At 45.6% G+C, this 15,582-nt stretch overlaps 2 protein-coding genes across 2 annotated transcripts; both read right to left on the bottom strand.

Annotated features, from left to right (window-relative positions):
- Nucleotides 1–4,195: 4,195 nt before the first annotated feature.
- On the bottom strand, nt 4,196–6,021 carry LOC109736543 (peroxidase 2-like). Its single transcript, XM_020295757.4, has 2 exons — nt 5,695–6,021; nt 4,196–5,600 (listed from the first exon to the last, which is right to left on the bottom strand). The coding sequence occupies exons 1-2, from the start codon at nt 5,920–5,922 to the stop codon at nt 4,830–4,832; spliced, it is 999 nt and encodes a 332-aa protein (XP_020151346.1). The 5' UTR covers nt 5,923–6,021; the 3' UTR covers nt 4,196–4,829.
- Nucleotides 6,022–13,563: 7,542 nt separating this feature from the next.
- Nucleotides 13,564–15,278, bottom strand: LOC109736544 (peroxidase 2-like). Its single transcript, XM_020295758.4, has 2 exons — nt 14,821–15,278; nt 13,564–14,731 (listed from the first exon to the last, which is right to left on the bottom strand). Exons 1-2 carry the CDS (start codon nt 15,046–15,048, stop codon nt 13,961–13,963), a joined length of 999 nt encoding a protein of 332 aa, XP_020151347.1. The 5' UTR covers nt 15,049–15,278; the 3' UTR covers nt 13,564–13,960.
- Nucleotides 15,279–15,582: the final 304 nt, after the last annotated feature.

Here is a 15,582-nt window from a genome sequence, read left to right as displayed (position 1 = left end):
GTCGCCTTACTTGGACCCGAGCGGCGGCGACGTACCGTGTTCTACTCTTCCTCGTTTTCTGTGTGGCGCGGCCTCGTTGACAGCGAGGCGGGGCCTCGGCGGAGCCGGCGATGTCCTCTGTCTCGTTGCCGGCGGGCGGCGCCTCAGCGGAGCGGTGAAAATCCTCCCCCACGTTGCCGGCAGGGTGGGGCCTCGGCTGAGCCGGCGATGTCCTCTGCCTCGTTGTTGGCGGGGCGGGGCCTCGGCGGAGCCGGCGGTGTCCTCTGCCTCGTTGTTGGCGCCGCGGGGCCTCGGCGGAGCAGGGCCTCGTCGACGCCAGCGAAGCGGGGACTCGTCGGAGCCGGCATTGTCCTCTGCCTCGTCCTCGGTCTCGCCAAACAGCGCCTCGCCCGCTTCATCGCCCTCTTTGCTAGCCTCTTTGTAGGCGGCCGCAGCCTCCGCCACCCGCATGCGGTACCGCCAGCGCTCGAGGCGGCCCTTGCGGGCGGAGCGGTACGAGTCGAGCAACGCCTCCTGCTCCGCCCGCTCCGCGGCGATCTGCTCATCCGCCTGCAGGTGCTCCTGGAGGAGATGGTGGTTGTAGGCGGCGTCGGCCTGCGCCTCCCGGAACTGCTCCTCACGCATCTGCCTCACCCTGTCCATATATTGGGCACGGGCCTCGCCGATGGTCATGGTGCAATGCACCGGCGAGGATGGCGTGGAGGAGGGGGTTGGCGCCGGATCGTCGACTACCAGGTTCTCCATTGGGACGTCGTCGTCCTCCGGCTGCCTGCCGGCCAGCTGGTCGGCAGCAATGGCTGCCATCTCCTTGTGGTCCGTCGTCCGCCCGTCCCGAAGAGCGCTGGAGTGCGAGGAAGCCATGGTGGGCAGTAGTGGTGTGGACAGGAGAAAGGGAACGGATGCGGATGACTGCGGCTATGGCCGGCGCAGCAGTTTATTTAGCAATGGTAGGCGGGCGGAGGGACGGACATGTGGCGCCGGAGTAGCCGCCTCGGCAACCGCGTATCATTAATGTGGGCGGCAGATGGACGGAGGGACGGCACTGTGTCGTTTGAAGGCGGAGCAATCGCCTGCACCGGGAAGCGGGGCGGGCGGCGCTGATTGTTTCGCGCGGAAAGCGCGCGCGGGCGAGGAGATGACTTTACTTGGAGAGGATGACAATGGGGACCCACCAGGTCGATAGCCTCACGTACGCAAGTGCCTCCTTATATATATATATAATTTATTTTGCTTTCTCCTGGTTTCCTGACATCACGGTCCCACACCATTGTCAACCTATGTATTAGTCAATAAACGAGAGAATTGCACAAGAAGCGGCCGACAGCTGGGACCAAGCAGCTCGAGCAGTATTTGTGTTTTTGAGGTGTGAGCACTGCAGAGTTTTTCGATGTTTAGCCCAGATATTAATTTTTCTCCTCTGAACAACAACGAAAACATCGCTGCAGGTATTGTGGCACCCCGGCTCAGAGTGACCGGTTTACCTTGCATTGCCAGCCCAGAGGTCATGTCTTCTGGCAACACACAACATATTGATATAGAAAACAACCGCTTTATTGATGCTAGCGGAACAGAGTTCATATTACAACAGTGGTCGAGGCCAAGCGGCACACTCGGTGCGGCGGAACAATATGTACATTATTTAGTGAACATAAAGGGGCCTCGACTCGAACAACTACGTGGCAGCGGAATAACGTCGTAGCGGAAGCTCCATATCACAGGGACACTGATGTGGACACGATCTAGACTCGAACAGCGCTCCTTTCCAACGAGACTTTCCTGAAATCTGGCATGACACGCCAGGTCAGTGCATTGAATGTACTTGCAAGCTCACAACAAGCATAATCATAATGACAAACAATATCATGATATTTAACCAATTATTAATAATGCAACATTATATGTCAACATGCTGTGATCAAGCCCGAACGTCCCTCGGGACAGCTTACCAACTGTGATCATCTCTGGACCACAAACACACCACCATAGTGGTCTTTCTCAAGAACAACTCGTGATCCTTACGGCGATCACAACCACAACCATCATTTGGTCCCAAATACCTCGATGGCCTTTCTGCCATCCATTGACAATGCAAAATTCATAGCTTAGTGTGCATTTTTTATTAAACGTTGACTCATGGTGGGACTTAGTACGAGGTGTCCGTGACCGTGGACTCGGCTATCGATAGATTATACACTCTGCAGAGGTAGCACACTGTACCCACACCATGGAACCCATGGCCTCGCATTCCCATTCGGGTGGATGAACGGCATTCCGACAAAACCCCTCCATTGCCACAGCACTCTCCCGGCCACTCCGACCCAAATCCCCAACGGTCTTTTGGCTGTAATAATTCTTCACAAACTCACACGCATATACCCCTTGCGATTTCTAATCTCTTTTACCCTGTTTTGAGGAGAGAAAAAGATCAAAATTAGAATTTGTCCAAAAAAATTGCAGGGGCACGCACCTGCCCAGCCCAGCCCGGCTGCACGATTGCATCGCGATCCGCAAGATCACTGGACTCCGCACGAGGGCACAACATGATTGAAAGTTTCCGAAACTTGCTGGTTTTGGCGTTTGCTAGTATCAAGTTTCAGAACTTGAAACATGGTGAGGTTTAAAAAAAATGTCAAAGCCTATTCGAAAGTGTTCTTAAAAGCCCTCTTAGCAGGAAACACGAATATGCATGCCACAAATCCTAGTGCGGTTTCTGAAACTTGCTGATTTGGCGTTCGCTCATATCAAGTTTTGGAATTTGAAACTAGGTGAAGTTTTAAAAACTCGTCAAAACCTACTCAAAAGTTGTCTTATTTGAAAACCCTCGTCACAAGAAACACGGATATCCAAACTCCTATGGCGTTCGCAAGATTCAAAAGATTCAAAATTGAAAGCCAAAATAAACGGGGTCGGTGCCCCGCAGCTGCATACACAAATCCTCTCTCAAATTTGACGCTTTTTCTATGGGATAGGTTCGCTTTATGACGGCAATGGGAATAGAGAAAACAGTAAACTGGAGGATGGGATTTGTTAATGATCTTACTAGCTGTATGTAGGCCTGTGAAAGAAATCTCAAGGCATGTCAAATACGTACGGCAGCGACATTTCACTTGCTCAGCCTTCGAGCAAATAACTTGCTTGTAAAAAAAAAGCTGCTGTAGTTTTTCTCAAATTTAGGAGCATAGCTCCCAATTTTAATTCATGAAAAAGGACTCTAAAATCATGAAGCAAGCGCAAAAACGACTTCGTCAGGTCTACGTGGCGGCTAGGGAGCTGGTACAGCCGATCTGAGGGTGGACGTGTTATTTTGTCTTGCGAGCCTGCGCGCTCCTCATTAGGCCTTGGCCTTGTAATATGCTTGCAATCCGGCTTCGAACCCTTCCCGTTATTAGCTGATACTAATGCCGTGGGCTTTTGGTTGTGCCTGTGTACTGACTATCCGTCGATACTTTGCCTGTTTCCGTTGTGTGCTTTATTAATTTAAAGCCGGACACCTCTAACGTCTTCGTTCTAAAAAAATAAAAAATGAAACTGATAAATACAGAACAACTGTCTCAGCTGGCCCATCAAAATAAAGGTTCAGCAAAGCTAGTAAAACCTCACACCACATACTTAATCCCAAAAACAGAATGTGAAAGCCAAAGAAGCACAATATCTGGAAACAACTACTACTTATTACAGCCAAAAGACAAGTACTAATCCTCTGATATTACGGGCTACAGGACTGGACGACAAAACAACTGCCTCTCCCATAGAGGACTCTCTGTAATAAGCCAGCAATTCTGAGAATCATCGGCGCCACCCCTTCTTTCTGCTGATTTTTTTTAAAAAAAAGCTAATTCATTACGGTTATACTCCCTCCGTTCCTAAATATATGTCTCTGTAAAGATTTCACTATGAACTACATACGGATGTATATAGATGCATTTTAAGTATGGATTCATTCATTTTGCTCCGTATGTAGTCCACATAGTGGAATCTCTATAAAGACTTACATTTAGGAACCGAGGGAGTATTTCGTACTCCGTAGTTATCAAGGAGTATCCATTGTGTCATGCCAGTGGTTACATCTCGTCAAAAGAAGAAGGAAATATGTCATGCTAACTTTGTATTGTATATGAAATTAAGCAACCCGTGCGGGGCACTCATGATCATTAGCAGACATGCACAATGGACTCACTCACTCACTAACGCAGACGACGCAGCCTATTGATAAATTCAGATTTATGATTCGCAGATGTATAGTCCCTTTATTCGTTCCTAGTGTTGTTACATGGAAAATCATAATGGAACTACTCCCTCCGTTCCAAAATAGATGATCCAACTTTGTATAAAGTTAGTATAAAGTTGGGTCATCTATTTTGGAACGCAGACGACGCAGCCTATTGATAAATTCAGATTGATGATTCGCAGATTTATAGTCCCTTTATTCGTTCCTAGTGTTGTTACATGGAAAATCATAATGGAACTAGTTCCTTTTCCGGTCATCGTCGATGGCAACATTCTCGATGTTTTATGCACCAGCTGTGGTAATCCAGGAGTAGGTTTTTGGAAGCATCTTAGATCTTTTTCTGTTCATCAAAACATGCTATGTGCATCACTTTTATTCTTTCAACAAACAACATTGGTTCGCTATTAGACATGCACAACGCCATATACATGAACAATTCCGTAGCTTGGCTAGAATTGAACCAAGGAATAACCAAAGAAGGAAAAAAGACACGCAGTGAAAGAATCGCCAAATTTTACAACATGAACTCGCTTGCAGGTTGAAGCAAACCATTGAGATCTTTCACGTTGCATACACGTACGTGCGCAACGTACTCCACTTATTAGTAGTGGTTGATTGCGCGGCAGTTCTTCCTGATCTGGCCCTGGTAGCCCGTCTTGACCTCGATACCGGCCATCTTCACCATGGCCTTCTCGAACCTGCCCTCCCACCACCCGGGCATTTTGGCGTTCTCCACCACCATTCTCGCCGTCTCCGCCGATGTCATGAGCGCCGCGTCAGAGGTGAAGAGCACCGTGTGCGACAGCACGTTCTTGTAGTACTGCCTGTCCAGCTTGTTGGGCGTGACCACGTCCTGCATCACCGTCGGGTCGTTGCCGCCCGGCGTCGCGTCGGCCGGGCACTGTCCCCTGAGGAACGCGGCGAGGCCGCCGTTGATGTCGGAGGGGGTGTTGAGGCGGTCGGAGACGAAGGACGAGCAGTGGGAACGCCCGATGGTGTGCGCGCCGGAGAGGACGACCAGGTCCTCCGTGTTGAGGCCCTTGATGACGAAGCTAGCGACGAGGTCGCTGAGGTTGGACGTCGGCGGCGCCAGGAACTTGAGCGGCTCGGAGGCGTTGGAGAAGGTGCCGTCGCGGCGGCCGGACGGCATCTGGAAGTCTACCTTGCCCCTGCTGAGGATGCAGGACGCGTCACGGGCGGCGAAGGCGACGATGTCTGCACAGGAGACGACGCCCGGGCAGGCCACTTCGAGGGCGTCCTTGATCGCGTCAATCAGCTCGAAGCCGCGCAGGGTAGGGTCGTTGGGCGGGCTGAGTTTCTCCGGCGTCGGGCTGAACGGGGTCGGGTCCAGGAGGACGGAAGCATCACAGCCCTAATCATCATTAACTCAACGAGATTAGTCAAGTACGGGCAGGCTAATCGGTTGTATATCATGTTTGCAAATTGGTTTCTTGCAGTGCACGCACCTCGACGAAACAGTCATGGAAGAGCATGCGGATCATGGCGGCGCCATTGCCGGGGTTCTGGGAGATGGCCTTCTCCATGACGCCCTTGACGACGGCCTCCGCCTGGGGGCACTTGTCGTGGTAGTAGCCGATCTCCAGTGGCCAGAAAGGGCTGGCCTGGCATCTCACGGTGAGGAGCAGCAAGGCACAGGCCACCAAAATGTGTGGCTTTGCAGCAACAACCGCCATTTCTATTTCTTCGAAGCTAGCTTGTTTGACTAAGATTGGATATAGGAAAAGAAGAGAGAAGTGGTCGATCGATCGGTGGAGAATGTGTGTTGCTGTAGCTCGAGCAACGGGAAGCTACTTATATAGGTGGGCACTCGAAAAATGTTGTTGGCATGTGCTTAAAATTAACAACGATTATCTTGGCTTCGTTGGAACGTTACTGCACCGGGTAGTTGCCACCAATCGTCGTTGAATTCGCTCACTTTGCTCCTCCCAGTGGCACCGAAAACTAATTGAAGGACGTCTTCAGTATTGATATGATTGTTAAATTTCAGTCGACTTAGACTTAACGAGGTCTCAGCCAATGCTATATTCGTGAGACCTTATGTAAAAATCCGTGCAATTTTTTTCATTTTTTTTATTTTTATATGTTGTGTCACTCGAAGTCTAAGTCACTGAGATTTTACCGTAAATAGGATATTTTGTAATGACAGCTAGCAATTCACTAACCGTGATGGTTACATGCGGTTGACTCGACTGATGTATGAACCGGTAATATACAAAAGCTGGAGCTAGCTATTTCGTAATACTAGCTATAGAGATTTTCGTATAGAGCAGCTGATTGACGTGGCCAGTTAGAGTGCAAGCGGACGCGTCCACGATGTCTGAAAGCGTCCGCGAAACCGAAAAATAAGCTAATCACGGTTACTTTAACAAACATGCTAATACAAAAAATGATCAATGCGAACTGTCGTGGACTTCGCGGACACGTCCGGCAGCATCCCTATAGCCAGCTCTGTGTTTCTTTCTTTCCTGTTTTGTGTATACGATACAATATGATCCACCGTACCAGTGACAGATGGGGACGCCTGTTTTTCCGGCCGTTAAATTAAGAAGGTTTGGTTGATCGAAAAATTAAGAACGTTTCGTTTGTGCTTCGTCTTTGGACTTCTTTAAAGGGCACGCGGGCGTCAACTAATAATCCCTTGGTAGTGGTAGTAATATGAGCTTTTAGAAGGTGAGACGTTCGCTCCAGGAAGCCTCATAGTACACTTTAATTGGGTCGTCTCTTTGACCAGTTCATTTGTCACGTCAGATCATTAGCTAGTTTTTAGTTAGCTGAGACGTTAAAGCTAAACTGACATGCATATCGCTCGTAATTTATATGAGGGCTATGGCAATGCGTGTGCGAACCGGCCGACAGTTAGCGTGTGGAATGCAAACTCTTTTTCACGTTCCCTGAAAAAAGAAGAAGACTAAAAGAGTTGCAACTCACCACGACGAATTTTAAGGGAGAAAATGAATATTGAGTCAGACCGTGAGACTGTCGATGTGATACTTCATTTTTTTCCTTTTGTATTTATTACCGCGGACTACGACCGGAACAAACCAAGGAATGAGCTACTAATGGTGTCAATAATGTTGAAGCCACTTGTAGTATAGCTAGCGAAGATCAAAATGTCAGTATTACTTTTTATATTATATGTAACTTGAACGATTTCGCTAGAGATTGTCATTTAGTAAACTCCATAGCAGCTTAATTACCATCTAGGTAATAACGCGTTGTTTAAATTTGTATGTTGTTGGTTGCAAGATGATGATTTCCTTGACGTGGTGTCAAAAGAGTGGTGAGATGAGCAACAAGGATCCATCTCTATGCAGATTTACATCTGAGGTCGTCTTGGAGGCGTAATGGGCCAAACAGTACTCTGAATGCCAAATCTCATCACTCCGAGCACATCTTCGGCCCAGAGATGAGATCGGATGGCGATGATCCAAAGAACAAAGTTGTTCATTTTTATCGCATGGAGATTTTTCATATTGGACAACTTTTCAGTTGAGGCCATCATGATTACCTTTCAATCGTGTCAAAAACTAGTGTCAACACACTCTCTGCCACAATTGCTATCTCACATATGATTCAGTATGAGGGCGAGTAATCCCCTTATATTCACTGTTTCCGCATGTTCCATCAAAAAACATGCCCCACCCTTAGTATATTTCGCCTCTATATCCTTCTTAGTGAATAGGTAGCGCTTTTATGGTTGCAACAAGAGTGAGCTTGTTTAGTTTCACTTACATGGATTTGATCATTAGAATCTGCATGGCCAATCATATTTAGCCAAACTATTTTCTAAAACTTACATGGATTAAGAAATTGTAATGTGTGTCTGAGATTATTTTTGTGAGAAAAATATGTGCCTCAGTTGTGTTGTGTTGCTTTCTACAAAAAAAGTTGTGGTGTCTGCCTACTCTCACAAAAGAACTTCTGTAGTTCAGCTGGAGAGCACAGTCCAACCAACTTAGCTAGCCACCAAGGACAAACCAAGACAGAATATTCTACCTTCCTTTCCGCATAGAAAAACTTATGTTTTGGTCTTAGGGCACATTCCAAGTGGTTGACAAAATCAAAACAAGGCGTGTTGACATATGTATCTTCATCCTATCATTATTATTTCAGAGAAGGCCATTTGCAATGTGATGTGAGGAATATATAAGCCGGATTTTTTTATCTGCAGCGGATTCTAGCTTGTGACTTTTGATTGTTGTCGACACTAGTTTGACCATTTATGTGTCATCTCTAGTTCAAGGTTATAATAGTACAAAAGGTTATAAGAGTGCAATTGGACACTCAAATAATCTAGCACCTTTGCTACTACCAATAATTATTTTAAAGAACAAACTAATGTAACAATAATTAAAATTTCAATTGCTTTTTTTAAACAACTGGGAAATTCACAAACAAACGTTAATTTTTTGACAAGGTGGAACTATCCACAAATAGAGACAAAAAATATGATATTTCTAGGGGTAAATAATATCAAAGCTGGTGCATTGAACAAGAATTTCGCAAATATTAAGTCTATGATTAATTCCAAATATAATCTAAAACATATTGACAATCAAGTGTACATATGATTTGAAGTTCAAACGGACAACATTGTTTAGATATAAGTTCATTTTATTTATGACCATTCAATTTCTATAAGTCAATTCAAACATCATAATACGAGATGCTTGACATATTCGTCTACAAGCTCATTCAAATCTAACATCATGCAACACCGCTTCTTGGTTGCCGTAGGGACCTAGTTTCATTCATCATCTTGTATTAGCAGATTATAACCCTGTGGCTATGGAATAAAACTCCCTTACTCCCCGCACAAAAAAATCTAAAAAAATCCTGGAGTTATTTTGTAGTTGTTTGACATATCAGTCCACTAGTTTCAAAAATTTAGGTCAGAGAATACCCCCATCTCGCTGACTCGCTCTCTTTAATTAAGAAGCTTGTCTGGAGTAGACGCCCCTAGGAGGGAGGGAGAGAGAGAGAGAGAGAGAGAGAGAGAGAGAGAGAGAGAGAGAGAGAGCACTTTGTATTGTATAAGAAATTAAGCAACCCGTTGTCTATCGGTGGAGAATGCCTTATGTTGATATACCTCGAGCAGGAAGCTATCTACTTATATAGGTGGACACTCGAGGACCTAGCTTGGCCGAGAATATATATGCACATATATGTTGGCATGTGCTTAAAATTAACAATGATTATCTTGGCTTCGTTGGAACGTTTACTACACCGGGTTGTTGCCACCGATCGTCATTGAATTCGCTGCTCCCACCGAAAACTAATCAAAGGGCGTCTTCGGTCCGTAATGATATCGTACACAAATAGTAAACAAACGGCTAGCTGTTCACTATATGAAGCGGCCATATGCATAAGCTGGAGCTAGCTATTTCGTAATAGCTAGATCGAGCAGCTGATTGATGTAGCCGGCTCCGTGTTTCTTTCTTTCCTGTTTTGTGTATACGATACAATACGATCCACCGTACCAGTGGCAGATGGGGACGTCTGTTTTTCCGGTCGTTGAGACGTCACATACGTTAATGAAAGAACGTTTCATGTGTGCTTCGTCTTCTTCAACTCCGTGCTTTCATCATGCGTTAATGAAGATGTCACGTACGTTAATTTCCACTTTCTTTGAGGCCACACGGGCGTCAACTAATAATCCCTTGGTAGCATGAAAAAAATTAGGCTTTTAGCAGGTGAGATGTATACTTACATACGCTCCAGGAAGCGTCATAGTACACTTTAATTGCGCCGTCTCTTTGACCAGTTCATTTGGCACGTCTGATCATTGGCTGGTTTTTAGTTAGCTGAGACGTTAAAGCTAAACTGTATAAGGGCTATGGCAACGCGCACATGCGAACCGGCAGACAGTTAGCGTGTGGAATACAAACTCTTTTTCACTTTCCTGAAAATAGAAGAAGAATAAAAGAGTTGCAACTCGTCGTGATAAATTTTAATGGTGAAAATGAATTTTGAGTCGGGCCGTGAAATTGTGGATGTGACTGGAACAAACCAAGGAATGAGCTACTAATGGTGTCAATAATGTTGAAGCCACTTGTAGTAGTATTCCTCTAAATGCCAAACCAAGCAACAAGGATCCATCTCTATGCAGATTTACATATGAAGTCGTCTTGGAGGCGTAATCGGCCAAACAGTACTCTGAATGCCAAATCTCAGCACTCCGAGCACATCTTCGGCCCCCAAGATGAGATCGGATGGTGATGACCCGAACATCAAAGTTTTTCATTTTGATCATACGAAGATTTTTCATATTAGACACTTTTTCAGTTGATGCCATCTTAATTACGTTTTTTGTCGTGCCATAAACTGGTGTCAACACACTCCCTAGCACAATTACTATCTCACATATGATTTATAACGCCAGTATGTGGGCGAGTAATCCCCTTGTATTCACTGTTTCCGCATGTTCCATTGAAAAAGATGTGCCCCGCCCTCAGTATATTTCGCCTCTATTTCCTTCTTACTTGAATAGGTAGCCCTTCCACCGGCTTGCAACAAGAGTGAGGTTGTTTAGTTTCACCTACATGGATTTGATCATTAAAATATGCCTGGCCAATCCTATTTAGCCAAACGAATTTTCTAAATTCTAACACTTACATGGATTAAGAAATTGTAATGTGTGTCTGAGATGCTTTTCTGAGGGAAATATGTGCCTCAGTTGTGTTGTATTGCTTTCCACAGAAAAAAACTTGTATTGTCTGCTACTCTCACAAAAAAAACTTCTGTAGTTCAGCTGGAGGGCACAGTCCAGCCAACTTAGCTAGCCACCAAGGACAAACCAAGACAGAATATTCTACCTACCTTTCTGCATAGAAACCCTTTTGTTTTGTTCTGAGTGCACATTCCAAATTTGGGTAAGTGGTTGACAACATCAAAACAGGGCTTGTTTGACAAAATCAAACAAGCCGTGTTGACATATGTATCTTCATCCTATCATTATTATTTCAGAGAAGGCCATTTGCAATGTAATGTTAGGAATATACAAATCATTTTTTTATCTGCAGCAGATTATAGGTTGTGACTTTGATCGTTGTCGACACTAATTTGACCATTTACGTGTCATCTCTAGTTCAAGGTTATAAGAGTACAATTGGACATGGCAAACAATCAAGCACCCTCGCTACTACTAATAATTTCAAAAATAATGAACAAACAAATCTAACGATAATTAAAATTTAAATAGCATTTTTTTAAAAAAAATTGGGAAATTAACAAACAAACCTTAAAATTTTGACAAGGCGGAAGTATCCACAAATAGAGATAGAAATATGATATTTTAGGGTAAATAATATCAAAGCTAGTGCATTCAACTAGAATTTCACAAATATTAAGTCTATGATTAATTCTAAGTAGAATCTAATCTAAAAAATATTGACAATCAGGTGTACATAGGAACTGAAGGAACTCGGTTGAGGGCTTGAGTACGAGACCTGAGGGTCGTAGGCTATGTGCCTAACTAAGTCACCAAGAGAATATGGAAATCATTAACTTTTTGCTATCATCCTCTAGGGCGTAGATATAATTACATAAATAGAAATAGATGGAAAGTAAAGTCCTAAATTAAATCAAAGAAGACGCAAAAACTCAGAGCGCCCTCAAAATGTTCAAAACTTCATGAAGTCTTCACTTTTTTGTCAATCTTTGCCATGCTTAGTATTAGTGCAAGGTTAAGTGTAGGAATCAAACCCATGCAACCTAAGTCTGCACGTCGTGGACACCAGTTTGACCACTTATAAACCGTGGCTAGTTCAAGGTTACGATGCGACTATGTATGCCATACTTGTTCCGGGGAACATGTCATTGGATCATTAGGTTTTTCCATTTGGATGAGGTAGTTTGCATGTTTATATAAAATAAATTCTTCACAAACTTACACATATACCCCTTGCTGTTTCTAATCTCTTTTACCCTGTTTTGAGGAGAGAAAAGATCAAAATTAGAATTTGTCCCAAAAATTTGCAGGGGCACGCACCTGCCCAGCCCAGCCCGGCTGCACGATTGCATCGCGATCTGCAAAATTACTGGACTCCGCACGAGGGCACAACATGTTTGAAGTTTTAGTTTCCGAAACTTGCTGGTTTTGGCATTTGCTAGTATCAAGTTTGAGAACTTGAAACATGGTGAGGTTTAAAAAAAATGTCAAGGCCTATTCGAAAGTGTTCTTAAAAGCCCTCGTCGCAGGAAACACAAATATGCATGCCACAAATCCTAGTGCGGTTTCTGTAACTTGCTGATTTGGCGTTCGCTTGTATCAAGTTTCGGAATTTGAAACTAGGTGAAGTTTTAAAAACCCGTCAAAACCTACTCAAAAGTTGTCTTATTTGAAAACCCTCGTCACAAGAAACACGGATATCCAAACTCCTATGGCATTCGCTCGATTCAAAAGATACAAAAGATTCAAAATTGAAACGGGGTCGGTGCCCCGCAGCTGCATGCACAAATCCTCTCTCCTATGGGATAGGTTCGCTTTACGACGGCAAAGGGAATAGAGAAAACAGTAAACTGGAGGATGGGATTTGTTAATGATCTTACTAGCTGTATGTAGGCCTGTGAAAGAAATTTCAAGGCATGTCAAATACGTACGGCAGCGACATTTCACTTGCTCAGCCTTCGAGCAAATAACTTGCTCGTAAAAAAAAGCTACTGTAGTTTTTCTCAAATTTAGGAGCATAGCTCCCAATTTCATTTCATGAAAAATGAAACTGATAAATACAGAACATCTGTCTCAGCTGGCCCATCAAAATAAAGGTTCGGCAAAGCTAGTAAAACCTCAGACCACATACTTAATCCGAAAAACAGAATGTGAAAGCCAAAGAAGCACAATATCTGGAAACAACTACTACTTATTACAGCCAAAAGACAAGTACTAATCCTCTGATATTACGGGCTACAGGACTGGACGACAAAACAACTGCCTCTCCCATAGAGGACTCTCTGTAATAAACCAGCAATTCCGAGAATCATCGGCGCCACCCCTTCTTTCTGCTGATTTTTTTTAAAGCTAATTCATTACGATTATATTTCGTACTCCGTAGTTATCAAGGAGTATCAATTGTTTCATGCCAGTGGTTACACTTACATCTCGTGAAAATAAGAAGGAATATGTCATGCTAACTTTGTATTGTATACGAAAATAAGCAACCCGTGCGGGCACTCATGATCATTAGCAGACATGCACAATGGACTCACTCACTCACTAACGCAGACGATGCAGCCTATTGATAAATTCAGAATTATGACTGCGCAGATGTATAGTCCCTTTATTCGTTCCTAGTGTTGTTACATGGAAAATCATAACGGAACTAGTTCCTTTCCGGGTCATCGTTGATGGCAACATTCTCGATGTTTTATGCACCAGCTGAGGTAATCCAGGAGTAGGTTTTTGGAAGCATCCTAGATCTTTTTCTGTTCATCAAAACATGCTATGTGCATCACTTTTATTCTTTCAACAAAGAACATTGGTTCGCAATTAGACATGCACAACCCCATATACACGAACAATTCCGTAGCTTTGGCTAGAATTGAACCAAGGAATAACCAAAGAAGAAAAAAAGGCACGCAGTGAAAGAATCGCCAAATTTTACAACATGAACTCGCTTGTACGTACGTCCACAGTTGAAGCAAACCATTTAGGTCGAGTGATCCGTCACCATGCATGCACGTACGTCCACAGTTGCTGTACTGCCCCGCGGATTAGTAGTAGTTGATTGCGCGGCAGTTCTTCCTGATCTGGCCCTGGTAGCCGGTCTTGACCTCGATGCCGGCCATCTTCACCATAGCCTTCTCGAACCTGCCCTCCCACCACCCCGGGATTTTGGCGTTCTCCACCACCATTCTCGCTGTCTCCGCCGACGTCATGAGCGCCGCGTCGGAGGTGAAGAGCACCGTGTGCGACAACACGTTCTTGTAGTACTGCCTGTCCAGCTTGTTGGGCGTCACCACGTCCTGCATCACGGTCGGGTCATTGCCGCCCGGCGTCGCGTCGGCCGGGCACTGCCCCCTCAGGAATGCAGCCAGGCCGCCGTTGATATCGGAGGGGGTGTTGAGGCGGTCGGAGACGAAGGATGAGCAGTGGGAACGACCGATGGTGTGCGCGCCGGAGAGGACGACTAGGTCCTCCGCGTTGAGGCCCTTGATGACGAAGCTAGCGACGAGGTCGCTGAGGTTGGACGTGGGCGGGACCAGGAACTTGAGCGGCTCGGAGGCGTTGGAGAAGGTGCCGTCGCGGCGGCCGGACGGCATCTGGAAGTTTACCTTGCCCCTGCTGAGGATGCAGGACGCGTCACGGGCCGCGAAGGCGACGATGTCTGCACAGGAGACGACGCCCGGGCAGGCCGCCTCCAGAGCGTCCTTGATGGCGTCAATCAGCTCGAAGCCGCGCAGGGTAGGGTCGTTGGGCGGGCTGAGTTTCTCCGGCGTCGGGCTGAACGGGGTCGGGTCCAGGAGGACGGAAGCATCACAGCCCTAATCATCATCAACTCAACGAGATTAATTAATCAATCTGGCTAATCGGCTGTACGCACATATGTTTGCAAATTGGTTTCTTGCAGTACCTCGACGAAACAGTCGTGGAAGAGCATGCGGATCATGGCGGCGCCATTGCCGGGGTTCTGGGAGATGGCCTTCTCCATGACGCTCTTGACGACGGCCTCCGCCTGGGGGCACTTGTCGTGGTAGTAGCCGATCTCCAGTGGCCAGAAAGGGCTGGCCTGGCACCCCACAGCGAGGAGCAGCAAGGCACAAGCCACCAAAACCTGCAGCTTTGCAGCAACAGCCGCCATTTCTATTTCTTCGAAGCTAGCAGCTAGCTTGCTTTCTTGACTAAGATTGGAAATAGGAAGAGAGATCAAATCTGAGAAGTGTTCGATCGGTGGAGAATGCTTGTCTGTTGCTATAGCTCGAGCAGCAAGATACTTATATATAGGTGGCCGAGATCAGAATTCATATATAGGTCGGCATGTGCTTACAATTAACAAATGATTATCTTGGCTTCATTGGAACGTTACTGCACCGGTAGTTGGCACCAATTCGTTCCCACCCAGTGGCGCGAAAATTAATCAAAGGGCGTCTTCGGTAATGATATGATACACAAAAAGGATGTTTTGTAGTAGTAACAAACAGCTAGCAGCTCACTAACCCTGATGGTTACATGCGGTTGACTCGACTGATGTATGAACCGGTCATACGCATAAGCTGGAGCTAGTTATTTCGTAATAGCGAGATTGAGCAGCTGATTGGCGAAGCCAGCTCCGTGTTTCCTTCTTCACCGTGCCAGTTGCAGATGGGAACGCCTGGTTTTCCGGTCGTTGAGAGGT

Source organism: Aegilops tauschii, chromosome 1, assembly GCF_002575655.3.
Source record: "Aegilops tauschii subsp. strangulata cultivar AL8/78 chromosome 1, Aet v6.0, whole genome shotgun sequence".
Taxonomy (NCBI): domain Eukaryota; kingdom Viridiplantae; phylum Streptophyta; class Magnoliopsida; order Poales; family Poaceae; genus Aegilops; species Aegilops tauschii.
Note: the sequence above shows the minus strand (reverse complement) of the source record. Positions and strands in the feature narration are given on the sequence as shown.

Bases quoted from the DNA above. Each gene is read 5' to 3' on its own strand.
- LOC109736543 (XM_020295757.4), bottom strand. From the start codon at position 5,922: ATGGCGGTTGTTGCTGCAAAGCCACACATTTTGGTGGCCTGTGCCTTG. The intron at 5,601-5,694 runs GTGCGTGCACTG...AATGATGATTAG, and splicing joins TCCATGACTGTTTCGTCGAG to GGCTGTGATGCTTCCGTCCT.
- LOC109736544 (XM_020295758.4), bottom strand. From the start codon at position 15,048: ATGGCGGCTGTTGCTGCAAAGCTGCAGGTTTTGGTGGCTTGTGCCTTG. The intron at 14,732-14,820 runs GTACTGCAAGAA...GATGATGATTAG, and splicing joins TCCACGACTGTTTCGTCGAG to GGCTGTGATGCTTCCGTCCT.